Source organism: Oryctolagus cuniculus, chromosome 20 (genome assembly GCF_964237555.1).
Source record: "Oryctolagus cuniculus chromosome 20, mOryCun1.1, whole genome shotgun sequence".
In the NCBI taxonomy this organism is placed as follows: domain Eukaryota; kingdom Metazoa; phylum Chordata; class Mammalia; order Lagomorpha; family Leporidae; genus Oryctolagus; species Oryctolagus cuniculus.
In genome coordinates, this window is record NC_091451.1 from 21760423 (window position 1) to 21785904 (window position 25482).

Consider the following 25482-nt stretch of genomic DNA (forward strand, 5'->3'; position numbering starts at 1 on the left):
AAGGTTACTAGCTGCCTGTTCCATTACTTTACCACCCTAGATGAAGTGATGAATTCCTGTGTATGTGTTGTGGGCGGGGGGGGGAGGGGGGTGGTGGTGGTGGAGGTCACTTACACAAACTGGAATAGAAAACTTATTTTGTTTTTTAAATGTTTATTTTATTTATTTGAAAGTTATAGAGGGAGAGGGAGAAGGAGAGAGATGTGTCTTCCATCTGCTGGTTCACTCCCCAAATGGCTGCAACAGCTGGAGCTGAGCCAGTCTAAAGACAGGAGCCAGGAGCTTTCTCCGGGTCTCCCACATGGGTGCAGGGGTCCAAAAACTTGGACCATCTTCTGTTGCTTTCCCAGTCACATTAGCAGGGAGCTGGATTGGAAGTGGAGCAGCTGGAACCTTAAATGGCACCAACATGGGATGCTGGCGCTGTAGGCGGGGACTTTAACCTGCTGCACTGCTGCACCACAGTGCTGCCCCCTGGAACAGAAAATTTTGAATAGCTCTATATCTGTTTAGAAAGGTGCATTTTTAAAAAACTTTTTATTTTGTTTATTTGAAAGGCAGAGCTACAGAGAGAGGAAGAGACAGAGAGAGGTCTTCCATCTGCTGGTTCACTCCCCAAATGGCTGCAATGGCTGGAGCTGGGCCAGGCTGAAGCCAGGAGCCAGGAGCTTCATCCAGGTCTCCCACATGGATGCAGGGGCCCAAGCACTTGAGCCATCCTCCCCTGCTTTCCCAGGAGCTAATATTAGCAGGGAGCTGGATCAGAAGTTGAGCAGCCAGGACTTGAGCTGGTGGCTGTATGGTTTGCCAGCACTGCAGATGGAGGCTTAGCCTTCTATGCCACAGCACCTGCCCCAGAAAAGTGCATTTGTAATCAAAAACCTTCATATGAAAGAAACTCCAGAATCATTGATTTCACTGGTGAATTCTGTCAAGCATTTGAGGAAGAAAAATGCCAATTTTGCACAAACTCTTAAAGGTACCAGAAGATATATTTCCCAACTCATTTTAAAATGCCAGTATGGCCCTGATACCAAAATCTGACAATGACATTAAAGAAGAAGAAGATTATAGGATAGTATCCTTCATGAGCATAGACACCAGGTTCCTTATAGGATTACTGGGAAATCTGCCCACTGCTACATACAAAGGGTCATGCATGTGACTGCATAAGAATCCGCCCCAGTGAGGCAAGATTTGTTTAACATCCAGAAATTGGTCCAATATAATTTCTTTTATTAATTACTGGGGGAAAACTAGAGAGTTTCATTGGGTACAAAAAAAATCTGACGAACTTTAAGACATACATTTTAGAAAAACTACTAGCATCAGGAATAGAGAAGAACTGCTTCAGTCTGCTAAAGGCCTTATATGGAAATCTGTCGCCGGCATCGTAGCTGGTAAATATATTGAAGACTTTTCTCCTATGAGCAGGAATCAGGCAAAATATCTACCCTCACTGCTTTCAGTTACACTGCACTAGAGGTCCTGAGCTGTGTAGTAACGTAAGGGGACAGAAGCATTGGAAGGGAAGAAATAAAGTACCTTTATTCGTGGACAACATCATCAGGTTAGGAGAAAACCCTAAGACACTTGCAACATAACAAGAACATAAAGGTGCAATTAGCAAGCTTTTAGGATACAAGATAGTATACTAAAATTTATTATATTAGGAACTGGCATTGTGGCATACCAGATAAATCTGCTGCCTGCAATGCGGCTGGTTTGAATTCTAGTTGTTCCGCTTCCGATCCAGCTCCCTGCTAATGTGCCAGGGAGAGCAGTACTTGGGCCCCTGCTACCCACTTGGGTGACCTGGAAGAAGCTCCTGGCTCCTGGCTTCAGACCAGCCCAGCTCCGGCTATTGTGGCCATTTGGTGAGTGAACCAGCAGGTGGAAGACCTCTCTCTCTCTCTTTCTATGTCTCTTAACTTCGCCTTTCAGATAAATAAATAAATCTTGAAAAAATAAAATTGATATTTTAATATATGAGCAACAGATAACTGGAAAATAAAATTTAAAATTCCATTTATAATACCAGTTAAAATATAAAATATTTAGGAATACATTTAACAAAATGTGTTCAATAATTGTGTGCTAAAAGCTGTTAAATATTACTGAAAGATATTAGAGAAGAGCTAAATAAAGGAAGAGATATGTGGGCTCCTGAATTGGTAGACTTTGAGATTGAAATATCCATTCTCAAATTGATCTAAAGGTTCAGTACAGTCTCAACCACTTTTCTTTTTTTATTTTTATTTATTTATTTATTTATTTATTGACAGGCAGAGTGGACAGTGAGAGAGAGAGAGACAGAGAGAAAGGTCTTCCTTTGCCGTTGGTTCACCCTCCAATGGCCACCGCGGCCGGCGCGCTGCGGCCGGCGCACCGCGCTGATCTGATGGCAGGAGCCAGGTACTTCTCCTGGTCTCTCATGGGGTGCAGGGCCCAAGCACTTGGGCCATCCTCCACTGCACTCCCGGGCCACAGCAGAGAGCTGGCCTGGAAGAGGGGCAACCGGGACAGAATCCGGCGCCCTGACCGGGACTAGAACCCGGTGTGCCGGCGCCGCAAGGCAGAGGATTAGCCTAGTGAGCTGCGGCCCCGGCTCAACAACTTTTCTAGTAGGTTTTTTAATAGAAATTGATTCAGCTCTTTATAAAAAATTTATATGGAAATGCAAAGAACCTGAAATATCCAAAATATTACTTAAAAACTTAAAGAGTTCCTGGCTTAAATACCAAAATGTTACAGTAAACAGCACCGTGGCAAATTACTCGATGAAATCGAATAGAGACCCAGAAATAGACCCATGTTTATATCGTCGTCTGATTTTCAACAAAAAACCCAGAGTAATCCAATGAGGAAAGGAAATTCTTTTTAACTAATGGGGCTAGAACAGCTACATTATCATATTTCTAAAAATGAACCTCAACCCCAATGATTCACAGACATAAATAGAAAAGCTTACTGCTATTAAGCTTCCTGAAGAAAACATAGAATGTTTGTGACTTTGTGCTTTGCCAAAGTTATTAGACACAATACAGTGGGCGGCAAACACACAGAAAAAATCACGTTAGATTTCCACAAGATTAAAAACTTTATCATGGCTGGCGCCATGGCTCAATAGGCTAATCCTCCACCTGCAGTGCCAGCACCCCGGGTTCTAGTCCTGGTTGCCCCTCTTCCAGGCCAGCTCTCTGCTATGGCCTGGGAGTGCAGTGGAGGATGGCCCAAGTGCTTGGGCCCTGCACCCCATGGGAGACCAGGAGAAGTACCTGCATGCCGGCCGTAGCAGCCATTTGGGAGGTGAACCAATGGAAGGAAGACCTTTCTCTGTCTCTAACTCTGCCTGTCAAAAAAAAAAAAAAAAAAAAAAAAGTGCTTAACATCTGTTAATCAGGGAATGGCAAATTAAAGCCATGGTATACTACTAAATGTCCAGAAGAATGGCTAAAATTAGACTGACACCACCACATGTTGGGGAGGATGTGGAGCCAACAGAACTCTGGTAAGTTGTCCTCAGCAGCTTGAGGGTACAGAGACTCGACCATTCGTTCCAGAGGCTAGTGAATTCTGCTCTGAGGTCTTTACCCAGAGGAAGGGAAAAACAAAATCATAATCGGCATACATGACTTGTATAACTTTGTTCATATACCTTTATCCATAATATTGTGAAACGAGAAAGCTACCCAGATTTCCAGCAACATAAAGCAGATAAACTGTGATGGGTCATTCAGAAAGCGGCCTACACTCGACATTAAAGGTGGAAGCATCCTGGCACACAGCATGGATGAATCTTGAAAACGTGCTGCATGCCTGAGGCTTTACGCCAGAGTTCCTGCTCTGTGGCTGCCTTTGTAGAGCAGGCAAAACTAACGGGATGGAACATCTAGAACAGGACGAAAGGGAGGGATTGATTAGGAAGGGGCACGGGAATTTTCTGGACTGATGGTAATGTTAAGAGTTTGGGTTAGTTCTGGGCATTTGTTAAAATACATAAGTGGATATTTAATATGTGTGTATTTCACTGTTAGTAATTTTGTAGCTCACAAAAAAAAAACCTATAAAATATTGAACTCTAGTTAGCAAGATATGCATGTTAAAATATCCAGGAGCAAAATGCACTACTACTTGTTTGCAGATTTGAAGTACTTTAAAAATTAAATGGATTGATGGATAGAGGAATATATAAATGTATGTATAAGTGGTAAAATGTCAACTGTTGATCCTAAGTTGGGAAGTAGGCGTTTTGGTGAAAACCTTTCTGTCTGTTTGAATACTTCTGTGACACCATATTGGAAAAAATGATAGAGATGCAGCTAAAAGACACGACTGCCACTTATTCATAGGGAATTCAGTTGTGTGTTGATTAGACTGCTTAACGATGCCAGCTGTCTGCTGGGCAGTCTCATAAGCAGCACAGATACAGGGATCAGCAAGACAGGCAAAGTCCCTGTGCTTACAGACCTGTCAGTCGTGTTGATTAGACTCACACTTTCCCTGGTATTCCCTATCCTCCATCCCTTGATTTGTCTAGTTGGTCTGATGTTTGTTGTTTGAAAATGTCTCTCTAGAGAAAGATACTTTAGTAGCTTTTCCATACCCTTGAAAACTTAGGATTATAATCAAAAGTTTTTGCTTTAATCTTTATTGATAGTTTCCTTGAAGGAAATCTTTTTTTCCTATAGAATAGAATTCTTGCCAATGTAGGTACAAACACACTTGTTTATACAATAGACATTGATTCTTTTTTTAAAAAAAGATTTATTTATTTATTTGAAAGTCAGAATTACACACAGAGGCCAACGCCACAGCTCACTTGGCTAATCCTCTGCCTGTGGCGCTGGTACCCCAGGTTCTAGTCCTGGTTGGGGTGCTGGATTCTGTCCTGGTTGCTTGTCTTCCAGTCCAGCTCTCTGCTGTGGCCTGGGAAGGCAGTGGAGGATGGCCCAAGTGCTTGGGAGACCAGGAGGAAGCACCGGGCTCCTGGCTTCGGATATGCGCAGTGCGCTGGCCGTGAGTGAACCAACGGAAGGAAGACCTTTCTCTTTGTCTCTCTCTCTCTCTAACTCTGCCTGTCAAAAAAAAAAAAAAAAAAAAGGAATTACACACAGAGAGGAGAGGCAGAGAGAGGTCTTCCATCTGATGGGTCACTCCCCAATTGGCCACAATGGCCAGAGCTGTACTGATCTGAAGCCAAGAGCCAGGAGCCTCTTCCAGGTCTCCCACTTGGATGCAGGGGCTCAAGGATTTGGGCCATCTTCTGCTGCTTTCCCAGGCCATTGCAGAGAGCTGGATCGGAAGAGGAGCAGCCGGGACTAGAACTGGCGCCCATATGGGATGCCGGCGCTTCAGGCCAGGGCATTAACCCGCTGCACCACTAGACATTGTTTCTTTCTTTTTTCTTTTTTTTTTTTTTTTTTTTGACAGGCAGAGTTAGACTGTGAGAGAGAGAGACAGAGAAAGGTCTTCCTTTCGTTGGTTCACCCCCCAAATGGCCGCTACGGCCGGCGCTGCGCAGATCCGAAGCCAGGAGCCAGGTGCTTCCTCCTGGTCTCCCATGCAGGTTGCAGGGCTCAAGCACTTGGCCATCCTCCACTGCCCTCCTGGGCCACAGCAGAGAGCCGGACTGGAAGAGGAGCAACCAGGACAGAATCTGGTGCCCCAACCTGGACTAGAACCCGGGGTACCAGCGCCGCAGGTGGAGGTTTAGCCTAGTGAGCTGTGGTGCCGGCCTGACATTGATTCTTGAGTGTAAACATTGGGCTTTAGTTTATTAGGGTGTCAAATTAAGTTCCCCTCTTTCAATTAGGATGACCCTAATGGGTCCATCTGAAGTTGTGTTAAGTTTTTAAAAGATGTGGCTTTGGGGAGAGGAATGTTTATGAGCTTGTAGGATAGAGATGTCAGTGTTGGGCGATGCCTATCTTTACCTGTGCAGTTGCAGTTAGCAGTGTTGACCAAGGTGATCAGACATTATTAAACAAATTGGTTTGCATGACTGTTCTCAATCATATTCTATTTTCTTTACTATGTAACTGGTTAAATATTTATTTTCATGACAGAGAGAGAGAGAGAGAGAGAGAGAGATGGATTTGGTCTTTAGGACTATGGTGAGGTAGGCTTGAACTCTTTTTTTTTTTTAAAGATTTGTTTATTTATTTGAAAGGCAGAATTAGAGAGATCTTCCTCCCTCTGGTTCACTCCCAAAATAGCTGCAATGTCTAGGGCTGGGCCTAGCTGAAGCCAGGAACCAGGAGCTTCTTCTGGGTGTCCCACATGGGCGCAGGGATCCAAGCACTTGGGCCATCCTGTGTTGCTTTGCCAGGCACATTAGCCAGGGAGCTGGACAAGAGGTGGAGTGGTGGGTCTTGACCTGGCGCCCTCATGGGATGCTGGCCCTGCAGGTGGCTGTGTTACCCACTCTATCCCAGCGCCGGCCCCTGATCTCTTTGTAAAGCTCATGAGTTTGCTTCCCATCTCTGTTGCCAGTTCAGGACTTTTCCTGTTCTTGGCTGATGTCCTTCTCTGGAGAAGAGGCCTGCAAAGGATCTGTCCAGTCCATCCATCTAGACATCCTTATCAGGAAGTCCTAAACACACCACGAGACACCGCCTTGCCTTCATGCTGAGACTGGAAACTCCCAGAGGAGAGAGGCTGATTTCCTGACCTCTCAAGGAATATACTTTCTAAGTTCTAGAGTCAGAGTTCAGAGCTCACCGCTTAGATCCTGAGTTCTGAGTGCACAGTAAGCTGCACACTTTCAGGTGTCAACGTGGGTACTTTTCTGACTCAAGGACCCAGAGCCCTCTCTGTCTTTGGTGACCTGGCTCACTGCCTGCTCTGTATTTCTTTGATTTGTGATTGTCTTAGTTTAATTTCTAGTGTAGCTGCTACAGCTCCTTCCCCCTACCCCATTTTCTCATCCATGACCTAATTGTGTGTGAGCCTCTGACTCTCACCACCTGACTTGCATTCAGCACCTGGAGAGTTTTTGCTGCCCGTCGTTACCTCCTCCTGTAGCTGGTTAGCATCTGAAGGAGGCTGAAGAGCTTGCAGTTTCTCTTATTGGGCTGCTTGAGATCCGTGAGTCCGAAGGTCTTGATAATTTTCACTAAGACGTTCCTGTGGAAGTTTCATTCTACTCATTGCTACTTGCCATATTCACAGATTATCAGCTCATCCTAACGTCTGCTAAATTTGTATTTATTAAATATTGTATACATTCAAAAGAATATTCATGTAATTCTGGGTGAGTTAGAATGAATAGCAATAAAACAGACATCTTTGGTCCTTTTGCCACCACTCAGCCTAAGAATTAAAATGTTACCAATGTCTCCCACTTATTCTTAAGCTGTAAGGTATTGGATAAAACTTTATGATTCGTGTAGTAAAGTAACAGTCAGCCAGTATTACTGAATATTTAAAGGTACTTAATTGTTCTCAGATTTTTTTTAAACAGAATATTTAACAAATTCCTACAGGCCATTAGTGAGGTTTTAATGTAGATTCTAGCATTAACCTCTTTCTCTGTCAAGTCCTTTAGAATTTGCTAGAGTTGCCATGCCCAGTCTCTGATCATGACACAGTCCTGTCAAACTCAGCCCTGGAAGAAAGGCTGGGGCTTTCTGCAGCTGCTGTGTTGTTCTACCCTAGAATGACTGCGGATGGGACACCAGATTTGAAGGTAGAGAGCGTGAATTCAAAGGCCAAGCTGCATGCTGCTCTTTACGAGAGGAAGCTTCTGTCTCTGGAGGTGCGAAAACGTAGACGACGGAGTGGCAGATTGAGGGCAATGAGGCCAAAATACCCAGGTACCTGCTGGCGAGCTTTCCCCGAACGCCACTGTCTGGCTCCTGCCCAACTGAGTTAACCAGCTTCTTACTCAGGATTTAAAGAGTCAGGACCTTCCTGATCACATATACTCGTTTTCTTTTCTTTCTTTTTTTCTTTCTTTTTTTTTTTTTTTTTAACACATACAGTCTTTTGATGTGATGCTTAATTTCAAAAGGATTGCAAGATTTTAAACCTTGCAGTCTGTGCTATCTGTACTGACGCATCTCTGAAGCACACACATTTTGACTTTTGCTCTTATTCCAATGTGATTTGAAGACCGGATGCTTTAGAAATACTGTTAGCCTGAGCTTAGTGGACTCGTGAGCACACGGGTTGGGTTTTTATGATTGGGGGAGGCCAGGTGCCCTTTGGTGTTGCTCACTTTGTAAATATTTTTAGACTAAGAGGAGTTTCCTTCTCTCCCGGAGGCTCCATGTTGCGGGTGTATCTGTGCCTGCCTGAGAGACTGACTTCCTTTTTCCTCCTTGTGTCCCTTGTGAGCACCTGGATCAGGCAGCATGTTAGCCACTGGGGTTTGATTGGTAAATAAAATAATATGGTTCCTGGTCTCATGGAACTTCAATGGCAGTGGCGGGAAAGGATAATGAATAAACACAAGTCAGAAAGATGTTCCCCTGCTCTTTGTGCCTCCATGAAGGGGGATTTTCTAAAAGCCCCTACCATTCTGTAGTGGTTACTCAACCAAGGTTTTGGGTTGTTTTTATTTTTTTCCTTTGTGAGAGAGCCATTGATGTGATGAGAAATATCAACTCTAATGAAGACTGCTAATAGGGTTTTATATATAAGATTAGAAAGTGACATGCAGTTGATAGTAATTTTATGCCTTGTTTGTGGTGTGATGTAGAAGTGGGCTTTTACTAAAGAGGTACAAGGAAGGTATTGGGAGAGAGGAAAATTTAATCCTTTTTTCAGCAACATTAGTGATTCTTCGCATTTAGTGATTACCCAGCCAGCTGAAATGAGCGGTAACGCTGAGTCAGAGAGCGAAGTGGAGGAAGAAGTTGCGTTAGACAATGAAGATGAAGAACAGGAGGCTTCCCAAGAGGAGTCTGCAGGATCCAGTGGAGACAATCGGGCCGCATATGCACCCTCGGTGACTGACACAGCAGAAAACTCACCCACAGAGAATTCCATGAAAGTTCCTGAGTGGAGCAGTAAAGAAGAGTGCTGCAGCCTCGAGGCCCAGGAGGCAGAGCCCAAGTTTAACCTGATGCAGATTCTGCAAGATAACGGGAACCTTAGGTATGTACCTTTTGTAATTCTAAGTCAGATTTTCAATAGCTAACTTACATGGTGTGCTAGGTGGTATCCTAATGGCTTCACAGGCGTCTCACATTTATTATGTACAGAAGTCCTATGACATAATGACTGTGATTAGACCCTACCGTTTTTAAGGAAACTGAGCCTTAGAGAAGTTAAGTGACTTGTCTAGGGTGGAGCCATGATACGAACCCAGGTCTCATTGGCCCCACCAGTGTTTGTTGGGTAGAGTGTTAGTAACCTAGAGCAGAAGGAAAATGAGGCAAGGAGCTCAAGCTGCTTACAGGTTAGTGCTGGAGAAATGTAAAGAGCTGGGGTCGTGACCCCAGGATGAACAAAGTACTCTCAAGATACAGAAAAAGGGCCGGCGCCGCGGCTCACTAGGCTAATCCTCCGCCTAGCGGCGCCGGCACACCAGGTTCTAGTCCCGGTCGGGGCGCCGGATTCTGTCCCGGTTGCCCCTCTTCCAGGCCAGCCCTCTGCTGTGGCCAGGGAGTGCAGTGGAGGATGGCCCAAGTGCTTGGGCCCTGCACCCCATGGGAGACCAGGAAAAGCACCTGGCTCCTGGCTCCTGCCATCGGATCAGCGCGGTGCGCCGGCCGCAGCGCGCCGGCCGCGGCGGCCATTGGAGGGTGAACCAACGGCAAAAGGAAGACCTTTCTCTCTGTCTCTCTCTCTCACTGTCCACTCTGCCTGTCAAAAAAAAAAAAAAAAAAAAAAAAGATACAGAAAAAGGCATGATGGTGTGATCGAGTGGGCTAGAAAGACATTTTGGAGGAGGCATTGTTTGAACCAGGCCTTGACTGGTAAGTAGGGTTGGGAGACAGATAAATATAGGGTGTCAGGTTTAGAGGAAACACAGGCACGCAGGAGTGATGGTACTGTCATTTAGTCCCTCAACAAGTATTTATTGATACTGCTGTCTGCCAGGAATTGTAGTAGGCCATAGAGCGTCACTGTGGGGGCCAAGACAGACTTGTGGTGCCTCTCAGCCTGATGGAGAAACTGACAGTAAACAGAGAAACAAGGCAGTTTCAAGCGGTAAGAGATGCTGTGCCGACAATAGAAGAGTGTAACGTCGGAGTGCAGTCAGGCAGAGGGTTGCTAAGGTGCTGGTGGTCAGGCATGAGGAGGCGACTTGTGAGGTGAGCCTTGAATGCTGAGTGGTCACTTGCGAAGACCAGGGGGCAAAGACAGAGCAGGCAGAACAGAAAGTACACAGGTTCTGAAATAGGAGTGAGCGCGTGTGCTTGTGGAATGCAGACTAGAGAGCATTAGGGTTAGGAGAAAAGAAACGAGGCTCTAGAAAGTTGGATGATGTTAGATTGTGACAAGCCTTAAGAGGAGTAGATGTATGATACAATCAGACCTTTTTAAAAAAAAAAAATTATTGTTTATTTGAAAGAATTACAGAGAGAGGTAGAGCAAGAGAGAGAGGTCTTCCATTCTGCTGGTTCACTCCCCAAATGGCCACAACAGCCAGAGCTGAGCTGATCCAAAGCCAGGAGCCAGGAGCTTCTTCCAGGTCTCCCACGTGGCTGCAGGGGCCCAAGGACTTGGGCCATCTTCTACTGCTTTCCCAGGCCAAAGCAGAGAGCTGGGTCGAAAGTGGAGCAGCCAGGACTCGAACCGGTGTCCATGTGGGGTGCCGGCGCTACATGTTGGGGCTTTAATCCACTGCACCACAGCGCCGGCCCCCAGACCTTGTTTTAAGTGAATTCCGATTGCATTGTGGCATAGGGATTGATAAGAGAAGGCTAAGGCTAGGAGATGAGTTAGAACTGTCCAGGGCCATAAAGGTGAAAGCCCTGAGCAGAGCAGTGGCCGTAGGAGTGGAGAGCATGCAGTGGGACTTTGCAAGGTAAGATAGACAGACCAAGTTGTCCACACTTGACAGTGTGATGTTGTTGTCAGTCAGTGTAAGGTACACAGGAGTTAGTTTTACGCTAGAAAAGATGGGTTTCATTGGAGACTCAGTGAGGAGGAAGTGTTCTGGGCTGAAGTCCTGTAGACAGATGGAAAGGCAGCTTTGTAGGTCAAGGTTGAGCAGGATTGAAGTGTTGACAGTTAAAGCCTTCAGAGTGGATGAGACTGTCTAATTCTGTTTAGTTCAGCAAGCATAGAACAGGAGAAAGGGAAAAGAATTGAGTCCTGGCGAACACTACCACTTAGTGGCAGTCAGTAAAGAGACCACGCAGTGCCAGCGAGAAAGGGTTCTGGGGTGAGAGATAGTAAAGCTCCAATATGAGAGTTTCAGATCTACAGGGTGTCCTGGGCAGCCCAAGTTAGGCTGAAGAGTGAAGGGAGACTCTTGGATTTGTAACCCAGGGCCAACTGCATGGACAACAGACCAGTTGTGAGCTAAGGAAATAAGAAATCAAGTGTGAACTTTTTCAAAGGACTTAGCAATGAAAGAGAGGAGAGAGTACATCAGAGGGGAGAGAGAAGGTGAGTGAGCACACATGCTGAGAGAAGGTTTTTTTTCTAAAGCTGGGATTTTGAAGCTGGCGGCCACAGCGAGCTCAGAAGAGCTGGCCTCTGCGTGGTCACAGGCAAGTCAAGGAGCTTCTCCAGGCCTCAGGTTTCCTTTTCTGTGGAGCCCAGGCCTGGGGCTAAACAAGTGTTTTCAAACTACTTCCTGGAGGGCCAGAAATTCCACTGAAGTGAAGATAGAGCATTTGAACACACTGGACGAATTCTAAGGCAGTTGCCAGCAATAACATTCTCCTTAGCTGTTGTGGAAATAAATTATTTCTTCGGGAATCGGACAGCTCTTGCTCTCAGTGAGTAAACTGTTGGAGTTGCAGGGTGTGTAGGTGTACATCGCTGGTTTCCAGACCACGTTGCCTTTAGCTGCCCTTAGCTCTGTGGGTGTCTCCGTGGCACAGAGAGGTCTGGGAGGTATGTGTTGGCGAGGGTTTGAGACTGCAGGCCCAGCCTCCTTGCTGCATGTTTTCTATACCAAGGAGCGATTTATAAAAATGGAAAACTCAGTACCTGTTCATCTGAGTTGCAATAAAATAGCGATTGAGCTCTCAGCTTCTGAGCAGTGACTCCCCTCTCCGAGAGACCTCCTGGTGTGAGCAGAAGAGGACCAGGCCTTGAGGCAGTGCGTTCTGCCGCACCTGGAGCTTTCTGAGCGGCCCGTTTCCTGCTCATGATGCTGCCCGTGAATTTCTTGACTAAAATTGAGGTCTTCTGAATTGCTTTTGACTTGAAAATGTTTTGCCATGGCGGGAGCACTTGCTGGGGTAGGGACCCTTTTTGGCCGAGGGCCATCTGGATGGTTATGACATGATTCGTGGGCTATACCAAATTATCAGTTTAAAAATTAGGCTGCTGTTGATTTATTGAATTTCAAGTCCTGCCTGCAGTTGCCTTGGCAGGCAGAGCCACACCAAATTATTTCACAGGCCTTCTATAGCCCTCGGGCCGGACGCTGGCTTAGGGGAATGGTTGAGGGGAAAGTGGTGATACTGCGTAGATGAGCAAGAAGATAATCCTGTTGCGAAGCACTGGAAAATCGACGTTGGTTGTTTCCAAGGCCTGTCATTCTCCCACGGATGCTCCCTAGTAGTCACGCCAAGCTCTGGCCTCACTTACTGTTTGCGTTCTGAAGCTCCCGGGCACTCCGCTCGCAGAAGCAAAGGCTCCCCAGCCTGACCCTGCCTTTTAGGACTCCAGCACACAGAACATCTAGAGCTGGGCCCTCCCAGGATTTCCCGTTTGCTCTGGACAAGTCCTTTACCCTGACCTTGGGGGAACAGTGAGTAGAAAGTGCCCAGTGACCGCATGGGTGAGGATTGTAAACAGAGTTTGTGTTGGGCCCTAATCTTCGCTGATGTCATTTTGGCCACAGCGTCAGCAGGCCGATCAGCTGAAGTAACCAAAATCTCGCCTGAAAGAAAACAGACCCGCCACCATTAGCAGCTGAAGTGAGAGTCATCAGTGTCTCTGCGGCACTTCCGTCCCCCACGCGATAGCTCGGGGAGCTTGGGCAGAACGCCGCCGGCTTGTCCAGCGACACCACTGAGCCGCTCTTCCCTGTGTTTCACGACAGTGTTTTCCCACCGAACATCTGGGCTCGGCCTGGCCCGGCGGTTCCTTGACGCCAGGCTCTGTTGGACCTCACTCGTTTGTGCTGGGCCCCAGCCACTCCCGTCTCGTGGCTGAGAAAAGCATGACCTTAAAATCTGGACTCCAGAGTTGCTTTGTAGGATTTATCTGTTTCCTGCTCTGGAGGCTTTTGCACGCTGGAAGTGTCCATTGCCATAGCAAATCCATCCTTTTGTGCTAACTGATAAGTGTGTTCTTAGGGACTTCCAGTACAAAACCAAGGTTCCATTCTTCTACCAGAGAGGAATGTTAAAAAGTTCGCAGAGAGAAGGTGATGAGCAGGAAACCTGATTTTCTGTTCTTGCTATGTGTTTCCCACACTAATAAGAAGAAAATAAATGGGATTCTCCAACTCTGATTCTTTTAATAAGGAAAAACCTCATTTACTGTTTAGAAGGAGTCATGATTCAGGGACCTTATGATGGGCCTCCTGTTTCTTGGCCATCCTGATAAAAGGATCCTCAAAGACGACTCCGAGAGGCAGGTGCACGTTGGCAGGTATACCGTTCCGTCTCCTAACGGCTTCTCGTTTTGGATTTCTGCAGCAAAGTGCAGGCCCGGGTGGCCTTCTCTGCCTATCTGCAGCATGTTCAGGTTCGCCTGATGAAAGAGCACGGAGGCCAGAACTTCAGCGCCAGCTGGGCTGCCAAAGAGGACGAGCAGATGGTGAGGCTGTTCTTGCTGGCACCTGCTGACTCTCCTTGTTTTCCTGCCTTTCTTTCCTTCATGCTCCCTTTCCCCACTTTGTGCTGAATAGCAGTGTATTTTTCTGCTGAGAAAACTTGCTACATAGTTAAGTTTCTAAATTTCTCTAACTTCAATGGGGAGCAAATCTTGATTCTGTATGTTCACCACACTGTGCCCTGAAAGCATCCATTCGTTCATTCTGGAGTGGAAGTTGACTGCTTCCCCAGTGCTGAGCCCTCTTGGAAGCCCTTAAGAAGAACTGTTCACAGCCTTTCTCAGGCACCCTCACGTGTTCCTAACCCTGGGGCGGGCATTATCATTCCTGTTCTACAGATGAGGAAACAGAGACCTCCGGAAGCCGGGGCTATTGTTGGACGCTTGTGCGTGGTGAGCCCAGGTGTTAGAAACCCCTTGCTCTTCTGTCATTTCCCTGGCTCATAAGGCATTCATTTTTTGTCCCAAGGACTCAAGTTAGTTCTTCATAGTTGCCACCTGGTCAGGGCCCTCTCAGAGTACACCATGCTCCAACTTGACATTGTCTTCTTTACTATCTCTGAAGTTTGTAGAGTTCTTCCATTGCTGGAATCAAACTTGTGTGATACAGATTTTACTCTCTGTCAGCCGTTTGACCATGCCTAGGACTTAATATTCTAAGAAGGGTTTTCTTTTTGCAGCAGAATGGTGGGAAGCCTCAAACTCTTTGGTAAAGTCAGAGCTTATAGAGGAAGACATAGCCTTTAAAAAGAGGGATATGTTTCCAAAAAAAGAGAAGGAGCTTTAAGTCTAAGAAAACCGCATCTTTTATCCCACTCAAGGGTGACTCTCTCGTAATTTCTAGTCCTTCATAGACAAAAGGCAGATCTTTTTGCCACGTTTATTATAAAAAACATTTGGATTTTCCCAGACAACAACTTGTGAATTTAAAGTAGCCAGTACAGCCCAGAGATAAAACCTTGTGTATTGCGAATAATCCTTCAGCCATCAGTGGAAAATGTTAGCTCTGCTCTTTCCAAGTGGAAAATTGCAACTGCCTTTTTGCGAGTCAGTTTGTCTGCTCCACTGTGAAAAAATAATGTTTTAATGTAAGAGTGTAAACCACCCTATAGTGAAGACGGCAGAGTGGAGCTGTGAAATCCAGCCCTGCAATCACGAAGGCTGTTCCCTCTATGCCGGAGTAAATTGGCAGCAAAGGACAATGAACCAAAACCAAACTCAAGAAAGGGGGAAAAAACACAGTTCATCAGAGAAAAACCACTGCAAAATCTGGCTTGGAACACACACGGGATTTCTACAGGGTTTTCTGTAAGAATATTTAGGATCCTCACTGCAAAACTTAATTCCTTTTTAAAAAAATATCTAGAAAACGGCCGGCGCCGCGGCTCACTAGGCTAATCCTCCGCCTTGCGGCGCCAGCACACCGGGTTCTAGTCCCGGTTGGGGTGCCGGATTCTGTCCCGGTTGCCCCTCTTCCAGGCCAGCTCTCTGCTGTGGCCAGGGAGTGCAGTGGAGGATGGCCCAAGTGCTTGGGCCCTGCACCCCATGGGAGACCAGGAGAAGTACCTGGCTCCTGCCTTCGGATCAGCGTGGTGCGCCGGCAGTGGTGCGCCGGCAGTAGCGCGCCGGCCGCGGCGGCCATTAGAGGGTGAACCAACGGCAAAGGAAGACCTTTCTCTCTGTCTCTCTCTCACTGTCCAATCTGCCTGTCTAAAAAATAAATAAATTAATAAATAAAAAAATGAAAAAATGTCTAGAAAACAAATGCTAGTCCATCCCCTGGTGATTGTGGCAGTGGCTTTGCTTACGAGGAAGGTGGGTGTAGGATTGCCCTCTCTGGTCTAGGTTAGGGTTGGGAATCCTTTATCTCATAACTCACAGGCATATTCTACAGAAGTTCCCCCAATCCATCACCAAGGCAGCTTTAGGGCAACAATATCTTTTTTTTTTTTTTTTTTTTTTTAATTTTTTGACAGGCAGAGTGGACAGTGAGAGAGAGACAGAGAGAAAGGTCTTCCTTTTGCCATTGGTTCACCCTCCAATGGCCGCCACGGCCAGTGCGCTGTGGCCGGTGCACCGCACTGATCCGATGGCAGGAGCCAGGTGCTTTTCCTGGTCTCCCATGGGGTGCAGGGCCCAAGCACTTGGGCCATCCTCCACTGCACTCCCTGGCCACAGCAGAGAGCTGGCCTGGAAGTGGGGCAACTGGGACAGAATCCGGCGCCCCAACCGGGACTAGAACCCGGTGTGCTGGCGCTGCTAGGTGGAGGATTAGCCTGTTGAGCCACGGCGCCGGCCAGCAACAATATCTTTAAGGCCCTTGACCATACATAGTCTCTCTTTGAAGTATTTGTGACATTGTTAATAATCCGATTAGCATCTGTTCAGCTTCCACAGTCCTTTGTCCCCAAGTGAGATGGGTTCCGTCTTTCCTCTGGCGACTTCCACTGTGCTCCCCTTACAGCCACCAACTCCAAGAACTCCCGCATCCTTGAAGGAGGAAAAAGCCATCACACTGCAGACATCATGACATTTATTTCTCTTCCTCCATCACTACACTCACAGCTCAGTAGTTTCTGCTCTTTAGCTCCATTCTTCAGTATCCAGTATTTCCTGCTACTCCGTTTGCTGAGAGCGTCCTCTTGAAATTATCCTAGCATCGCAGATCCAGGTCTGTGGGGAGCAGCCCGGACTGGACTGAGTTACTGGAATTAAGACTTATTCTATGCATCTGCTCTCCCACAATATGGCGCTGGGAGAGAAGTAAACAGCTTCCACACAGCTGCCTCCAGTTCAGCTAATAAACTGTAGGACTTGCTCCTGATTGGAGGAGAGCAGCGTACTCGGCGTGTGGGCAGCCGAGTTAGGATTGGCGGAGGAGGACTATAAAGGAGGAGAGAGACGGCATGCACCAGGAACATCTATGGGGAACATCTAGCTGAAGGAACACCTGTGCAGCCCCCGAGAAGAGCCGGCCGGCGGTGTGCCGCTCCCCTGCGGAAGTGGGGAATGTGGCAGGGGGAACCGCCCTTCCACGGAGGTGGAAGGGTCGGTAGCCAACCCGGGAAGAACCAGCAGCAAACCCGGGGAGGGCCGAGCAGACGAAAGAACAGCGCAGGGTCCTGTGTCGTTCCCCCACGAAGACGGGGAGCGACACAGGTCCTTGTCTGCTCGTAGTCCTTCCTGTCCCCAGCCTCTTGGAGGTGCTGACTTGAAGCCCCTTCCTCCCTTGGGCTCCGTGACACCATTTTCCCCCAGGTCTCTTTCCATTTCCTCTATTTCCATCTTGCTTCTTCCTGATTCTTCCCCCTTTTCTATCCATGGTTATTTCTTTATGCTTTGTGTATCCTCACGCCTTTGATGATTTCACCTGCTTCCTGGTCTTCGTTTCTACTGCCTGTGTTTGATTGTTACCTGCCCTAAAGGCTCTCTCTGATCACCCTATTCCATGATTGCTTTGTGAGTTGTTATCGTTCTATTTGCGCATGTATTATGCTACTTTTGCAACTGGTACTTTATTACAAGGTTACTTGCATACATATATGATTTTGAATTTTCTGCTTGCCAGCTTATTGAAGGATGAGAATAAGTTGGTTTTGTTTTGTCTTTCTGTATCCTTCTTGTACATGACATGTTTGCTCTGGGTCTTGTTTGACCATATAGAATAAACCTTTTCTCACATCTCTATTGCATAACCCCTTGCAAGTTTTTCTTCTGTACCTAAACATAATCTCAGCTTTCTCTCCCTGTGACTCTTTAATTTGTAGGAGCTGGTGGTTCGTTTCCTCAAGCGGGCGGCAAGTAACCTGCAGCATTCACTAAGGATGGTCTTACCTAGTCGACGATTGGCACTCCTAGAACGCAGGCGAATCCTGGCCCACCAGCTAGGTGACTTCATCATTGTGTACAACAAGGTGAGTGGTTTACGTTGTCCTCACATGCTCATCAGAAACAAACTTTAAGACTTTCTGTCCAGCTGGGTGGCGAGCTTCTTCCCCTGGGTCCAGCAAGCATCATCCCCAGCATTATTGTAAGTGGAGCCCCACACCTTCACCCAGCTGGGCTGAAAAGGCCCAGTGGCCATCATTCACTCTTACCAAAAGGCATATTCTTCGTATTCTTTTTGAGCTCTGTTGCCCCTGAGGTGAGTCCTGGGCTACGTGAATCTGTGTTACTGTTATTGTACCTGAAACAATGGTGAGCTGACCATATGAGAGCAAATTTGAACTGCAAAGTTAACATGATGACCTCTTCTTTGATCTTGAGGGAGTTATACTTTCTTCTCTGAACTGTTTTATTTAATGACATCATTTTGCAACCAAGCCCAAAAAATATGCTGCATTTTTAATTAGAATATTTTTTGCAAAGCTTCTTGTATGCAAGGGTTTCAGAATGCATTAAAAATAGCATTTCAGGGGTTGGGGAGAGAAGTATGATCAGTTTGCAGAAGAGAAGGCTGAGAACTGGCTTTTCTGAAGTTGTGTGGAATGGTGAAGTAGAATGTCAGTGCACCAAACCCATATCCATGATTTACTCCAGATCTTTGCAGAATTTTTTGATGTCTTATTTAAGTTAAGAATTTATTTAGTTTGGAATAAATATAAGAGTATTTTCCAAGTTCTATCTTTCCTCCCCTAATTGCAGTGAAATACTGTGCCTCTGTTGTCAGACTATTAAAAACTGCAACTGTGATCACAGATGTTACTCCGCTACTTATAAACTCTTTTTCCAAGGAGCTATGTACACTTTTTTTTTTTGCAACTTTTACTCAGAAATCTCAAGACAACTTACAAAATAATGACCAAAAGCAATAGGTGACTAAAGTACATGGAATAATTAAATACCTTTTCTGTAAGGGCTGATTAATACAAGGATAATAAAACCAGATGATAAAATGCTTATTTATCAGGAATTAGTTTTATCTTGTTATTTTTCTGTGGGAATTGGGCCCCGGGTAGGAAACAGAACAATTGGCTGAAAAGAAATCAAAGAAGAAACTGGAAGAGGAAGAGGAAGATGGAGTGAATACGGAAAACTTCCAGAAGTTCATCATACAAGCAAGGTAGATGGCATTCTTGATTAATGAAGACCATCCTGTTCCCTCTTCTATGTAGCCGACCAAATACCCAATGTTCCCTTGGCTTCTGACACCCGGATGTGAATGTACTCACTGAACAACCAAAGCACACTGTGACACTGAACACCCACTGCACACTGTGACACTACACACCCACTGCACACTGTAACACTGCACACCCACTGCACACTGTGACACTGACACCCACTGCACACACTGTGACACTGAATACCCACTGCACACTGTGACATTGACACCCACTGCACACTGTAACACTGCACACCCACTGCACACACTGTGACACTGATGCCCACTACACACTGTGACACTGCACACCCACTGCACACTGTGACACTGATGCCCACTACACACTGTGACACTGCACACCCACTGCACACACTGTGACACTGATGCCCACTACACACTGTGACACTGAATACCCACTGCACACTGTGACATTGACACCCACTGCACACTGTAACACTGCACACCCACTGCACACACTGTGACACTGAATACCCACTGCACACTGTGACATTGACACCCACTGCACACACTGTGACACTACACACCCACTGCACACACTGTGACACTGAGCACCCACTACACAAGGTGACACTAAACACCCACTGTACACTGTGACACTGCATACTCACTGCACATTGTGACACACCCACTGTATACTGTGACACTAAACACCCACTGTACACTGTGACACTGCATACTCACTGCACATTGTGACAGTGACACCCACTGTACACTGTGACACTGCACACTCACTGCACACTGTGACACTGACACCCACTGCACACACTGTGACACTGACACCCACTGCACAAGGTGACGCTGAACACCCACTGCATACTGTGACACTGACACCCACCGCACACTGTGACAGAAGGAGAGGACGTTTCCTAGTCATCCTGTCTGTATCTAATCCAATTATGCTGCTGTTGTCATGACTTTAGTTCCTAAAACACTGTTGCTGGGCACTGGGTGGTAGCTGCAGACAGCCGTCACGGGCACAGCACTCCGCGCACTGGGGGACCTGTGGGAAGTTGAGTTGAGAGCCTTCTGTGTGTACTGGGCCTGGGTCTATCCCTGCTGCTCTACTGATGTAGCAGAGATGACCACGTTTTGCCTCTCCGAGTGGGTTGAGGAATTGGCAGTTTCTCAGTGCTGTGACGGTTACGCCTCATTTGTAAAATAGAACAAGCCCTTGATGCTTAGGGTTAGCTTTTCCGAATTGAAAATGTCAGTATTCAGCTCTCTGTCTTGATGAAAGTCAACCAGGCCGTTTTTTCCTTTATATTGGAAGAGATAACAAAGACGCCTAATTTTAAATCCTATAAAACTCTTCCTGAAGGCCCTTTTTCTAATTAGATAGTTGTGCAAAGCCACCAACTTAAAGAATAAAACAATTGTAGACTCAACCATCAAGGTTACTATAGGAAAAAAAATTAGAAATTAGATTTTCTGTTGTGAAATTTACATCATGTGGTAGTTTATCAATCACCAGCCCAGTATGGTCATTGCTGAAGGCTCTGCCCAGACCAGTGACAGCCTGTGTCATGTCCTTACACACACAGAAAACAGATCTTGGCTCTGTAGGAGTCCACAGTTGTGAAGTGTTATTTTGTTGATGTAAAGATATAGAAACAAAGCAAGAAATAGTTTATTACATCAACATTATAATCATAGAAAAGGAAGAGAACTATATTGAGAAACTATGTTCTTTTTAATGCTAAAAAATTAATTTCTGGTTTCTCTTAGGCATCTTCAAAATCTCAAAAATATGTAAAAAAGAAAAAAACGTCAAACTTTAGAAAAGTGATGTATACTCCCATAGCATCCCTAAAGGATATTGAAAATGACTTTCATGTGTTATTAACTAAGTACATGGATTTGGAGATAAAATTCACTGGAACGCATTTATTACTAATTGTGGATTGAGTGTGATAGTTATGGGGAAATGAATGATAGTATTAGTTCTTGTTTTAATCTGTTGGGTGAACACACAGATACCTTTGTCACTGCTGGTAAACTCAAATATGTACAGGAATTAGGCCGGACAGCATAAATTATAAAGTAGACAGAAGCTAAGGCAGCTGTAAAGCAACTTAGGTTTTGAGCAACTATGACTTTTGCCTCAGTATTTGGTGAAGGGCCAAATAAAACACCCGCCAGGCAGGCAGACGCAGCTGCCCACTGCAGACCCCGTCCTTCTGATAGCTGCTCTGGAGACCTTGGGCTTATGCTGAGCTTCATAAAGGTGGTTTCTTGGATTCTCATTAGAGGGTCCTTAGAAGATAAGATATAAGCACTTTGTACTCACACATGCACATTTCACTTCTGCAAAGACCACCTATGTGGAAAAGACCATCGAGAAACTGCCAGAGATGTTAGAAAATCCAGCCATGCATGTTTACCAGAAGAAACCCTTAGGCTCTGTCCCTCTCCTGATACTTCCCATTCTTTGGATGTCCATAAGGCATATAATGTTGACAATTTGAGGTGATCTTAAGCTCACCGTGTTGGGTTTCCTACAGTGTGCAGTTGGGTAGGGAACTCTTCTGTGGTTCTTCTGGTAGGTTCCCTTGTTTCTGACTCAGGCAATTGAAATGACAGGTGACTCGTTCAGTGGTGATGTGTCAGTCATCTAGAAGTGGTGTGGGCACACTGTAAAGGGCCAGATGATAAATACGTCAGGCTCCTTGGGCTATGCATGGTCTTTTCCCCATAGTCTTCTTTAAAAACATTTTTAAAAGCCTTCTTAGCTGGGGACAAAAGCAGGTTGCTAGTGAGTTTTGGCCCATAGACTGTAGTTGTAACTCCTGATGTAGAGCACTGTTCAGTGGGACTTTCTGTGGGTGACTACTGAATACTGGAAATGTGGCTCATGTAATACTGAAAGGAATGCGAAGGTTCATTACATTTAGATGCAGATAGTCTCATGTGACTAGTGGCTACCATGTTGGACCATGCGAATCTACAAAATTTACTACGGAATGAACAAAGCTTTATCATATTTTAAATTTTTAGATTGTTTTCCTGTATATTTCATTTTAGCCATCTATTAACAGGGAATTGTCAGTTTGTGCTTTTCACTTTTCCCTTCTCCAGCTTACTCCGTATCCATAGTCAAATCTGGTGGAAAGATTTTACAGATCAGCCTTCATTCTGACCATGCTTCTCTCCTCATTTCAGTGAGGCTGAACTGGAGGAGGTGTTGACCTTTTACACCCAAAAAAACAAGTCTGCAAGTGTCTTCCTGGGGACTCACTCTAAAAGCTCTAAGAACAGCAATAGTTATTCTGATAGTGGGGCCAAAGGTGGTAAGTATGCTGGTTAATTAGCGAGAAATAAGAAGAATGAGTGAAAAAACAAGGAATGTAAGAGGGGGTCATGAACCATGTACTGACTGAGCGCCAGTAGTCTCCAAGGTGGTGAAGCTTTACAGCATTGGGGTGGGGTGGAGAAGGGGACCCTACTTTTTGTCTAAAAACCAGAAGAAGTGCTGGTCTGATTTTTTTCATGATAGTTAATAGCAGAGGGCTTTTCAAGAAGAGCTAATAACAGCTAACGTTTATCGAACACTCACCTTTCTGTCTGCTGGGCGTGTTGTTATTTGTTATTCCCACAACCATATAGAGAAGGCACTATTTAAAACTTCTTTGCAGGCAAGAAAATGAGCAAAAGGAGACTAAATAACTTGCTCAAGGTTACTTCCAGCACACAGGGACAGAAATCAGATCCTTGGTCTGCCGGACTCAAAGCTTGTGTTCTTGGTCTCCACCCATCTGCCTCTCCTAACAATTGTGTCTCGCTCTAATCAAGTATGCTACTTTCTCTAGTGCACGCCGTTGGAACTTTTTGTTGTGTGGGACTGTTCTATACCAGGTATCCCTGGTTCCAAGCCCTCCACGCCACTGGCTTCCGTTAGTCATTGTGATAATCTAGAATGTTCCCACGTGTTCTCAATGTTCTGAGGAAGTCTGTAATCAGGAGTTTTGGAATTCAGTGTGGAGCACACTATCTGGCTCACGTCATTGTGATAAAAAATGGCAGTGGTGTTGTGCTGTCACCAGAGCTCTGTGCGTTAAATGTAGGATTCATTTGAAACCTAGATGGAAGTGTTGCGCATAGGTCACCAATGCACCGATTTTGTCCACGTGCTGAACACTAGATTCAAAAATGGGGCCTTCCTCCCTGCCCTTCAAGGCTGTTATGTTCTAATATGGGAATACCTAAGAAAATTGGTCCTTTAAAATGTGGAAGGAATTTCTCCCAAAGAAACATGTTAATGTTTTTGTTTTTTTTTTTTTAATATTTTATTTATTTTTATTTGAGAGGTAGAGTTACAGACAGACACAGAGAGAGGTCTTCCATCCACTGGTTCACTCCCCAAATGGCCACAACGGCTAGAGCTGAGCTGATCTGAAGCCAAGAGCCAGAAGCCAAGAGCTTTTTCCGGGTACAGGGGCCTAAGCACTCGGGCCATCTTCTACTGCTTTCCCAGACCATAGCAGAGAACTGAATCAGAAGAGAAGCAACCAGGACACAAACCGGCGCCCATATGAGATGCTGGTTTTAAAACTTATTTGATTCATAGGTGAATCACAAAAACCTGTTTAACTCCTCATGTAATTGGATTATTGAATTGGTAGTTCTTACGAGTCCAGACTCTGAGCTCTGAGTTCTCCTATCCCCATTCATCTGTTCTATCTGAGCATACGTTATGTGGCAGGCACTTTGATAGTTGCTAGGAAAACAGTGACCAAGGCTGCCCGAGTCCTTGACTTACAAAGTTCATTGTCTGATGGATGAAGTTGGGCTAGAGAATATTAAGAAGGTTGATGGATGCTCTGAAAAGCCTCTTTGACAGTGTTGGGGAAGGGAGACTGAGGAATTCCTATAAGAGAAAGTTGTGCTAAGGTGTGTGGGTGGGGGCCTAGATGGACATTCCCATGGTAACTCCTCCCCCATCACAGCAGTGAGGGGCCACTAACTGCCTGCAGTTGCAGATGGGTCTTGAGATTCTAGGGTTGGCACAGACTTTGTGATACAGGGAGCTAAGCCACCACTTGAGGCGCTCACATTCCATGTTGAAGTGCTTGGGTTTGAGTCCCGTCTCTGCTTCTGATCCAGCTTCCTGCTAATGTGCACCCTGGGACGTAACAGACGATGGCTCAGGTACTTGGATCCTTGACTTATGTGGGAAACCTGGATGTAGTTCCTGGCTCCTGTCTTTGGCTTGGTCCAGCTTTGGCTATTGTGGACATTTGGGGAGTGAACCAGCAGATGGAAAATTCTGTCTCTGTCATTCTGCCTTTCAAGTACATAAAAAATAAGGTCTTAAGGACTACCTTTATGTAAGAATGTGTACACTTGTCTATACCTATTAAGATCAACTAGAGGGGCAGTAGGAAGGCCTTAGTCAAGGAAACATGATGACATTTGACACTGTGGTGTCTGGGCTGATTTCAAATATGAATAAGCAAGTGTGTCAACAGTAGGACCGCTCCTGGTAATGACGGGGAGGAGAGAATTCATATATCCTTATTCTTTTACTCTGAAAGATTATCTGTAAGACGGCTTTTTTGAATGTTTGTGTGAACCTAGCCCTTGACGATTTAGGAATGTTTCTCTTTAAGTATATGATTAGCACTGGCTGTTCATCTGAAAGTCCTGTTTTTAGAGAAAAATTAATTTTTACAATTATTCTTTTGTTTTCTTTTTAAAGGCAGAGAGGTAGGGAAACAGACAGAGAAATATCTGTTCCTTGGTTTACTCCCCAAATGCCTACAATAGTCATTGCTGGACCAGGCTGAAGCTGGGATCCCAGAGCTCAATCCAAATCTCCCACGAGGGTGGCAGGGATGCAGATACTTGGGCCATCATTTGCTGTCTGCCAGGGTGTACATTAGCAGGAAGCTGGATTGGAAGTGGAGGAGCACGGTCTCGAACCTGGCACTCTGATATGGGACGCAGGCATCCCAAGTGACATCTCAGCCATTGCGCCATGTGCCCACCCAGAGAAAATTTAATTTATTAGATCAGATTTGTTATTGAAGGTACTCTCAAGTGAGACTGCTCAGGAGTTTCAGATACAGAACCATTGCAATATCTTGCTATTATGCCAAGAAGTAGTGGAGCTGTTCTTTCTGTCTCATGGTAGCTGCCCTGTTACACATGTATTTTAGCTCCAGCAGATACCATCAACTAATTTGTTCTCTTGGAGCCCCCAGTTTGAATTCCTGGCAGAAGCATCTGACCATCCTCACTTGTTTTCCTTCCCAGGCATGTCCTAGCATGTTGGCAGTTCATGGATAGCTGCTCTGGGTTTAAGTATCTTCCCTGGTTCAGTGAGTTGGAGCTAGAGTTGAGGAGAGCTGAAACCCATTTGGTTGATTGTCGGCTCAACAGGGCTGTGAGAGTGGCGATCCTAGGAAAAGTGTGGTGAGGTGTGCAATGTCTCTCAGCATTGA

The 25482-nt window shown here is 45.7% G+C and overlaps 1 protein-coding gene across 15 annotated transcripts in view; it reads left to right on the forward strand.

The window, feature by feature from the left end:
* Window positions 1–25482, forward strand: part of TTLL5 (tubulin tyrosine ligase like 5) — a 278126-nt gene that overhangs the window by 109710 nt on the left and 142934 nt on the right. For all 15 annotated transcript variants that reach the window (XM_017349414.3, XM_008272017.4, XM_008272023.4 and 12 more), the window contains 6 exons: window positions 7660–7817; window positions 8799–9102; window positions 13782–13902; window positions 17685–17831; window positions 18876–18979; window positions 22202–22329. In XM_017349414.3, coding sequence (XP_017204903.2) covers window positions 7660–7817; window positions 8799–9102; window positions 13782–13902; window positions 17685–17831; window positions 18876–18979; window positions 22202–22329 — 962 coding nt within the window. The remainder of the gene's footprint in view (window positions 1–7659; window positions 7818–8798; window positions 9103–13781; window positions 13903–17684; window positions 17832–18875; window positions 18980–22201; window positions 22330–25482) is intronic.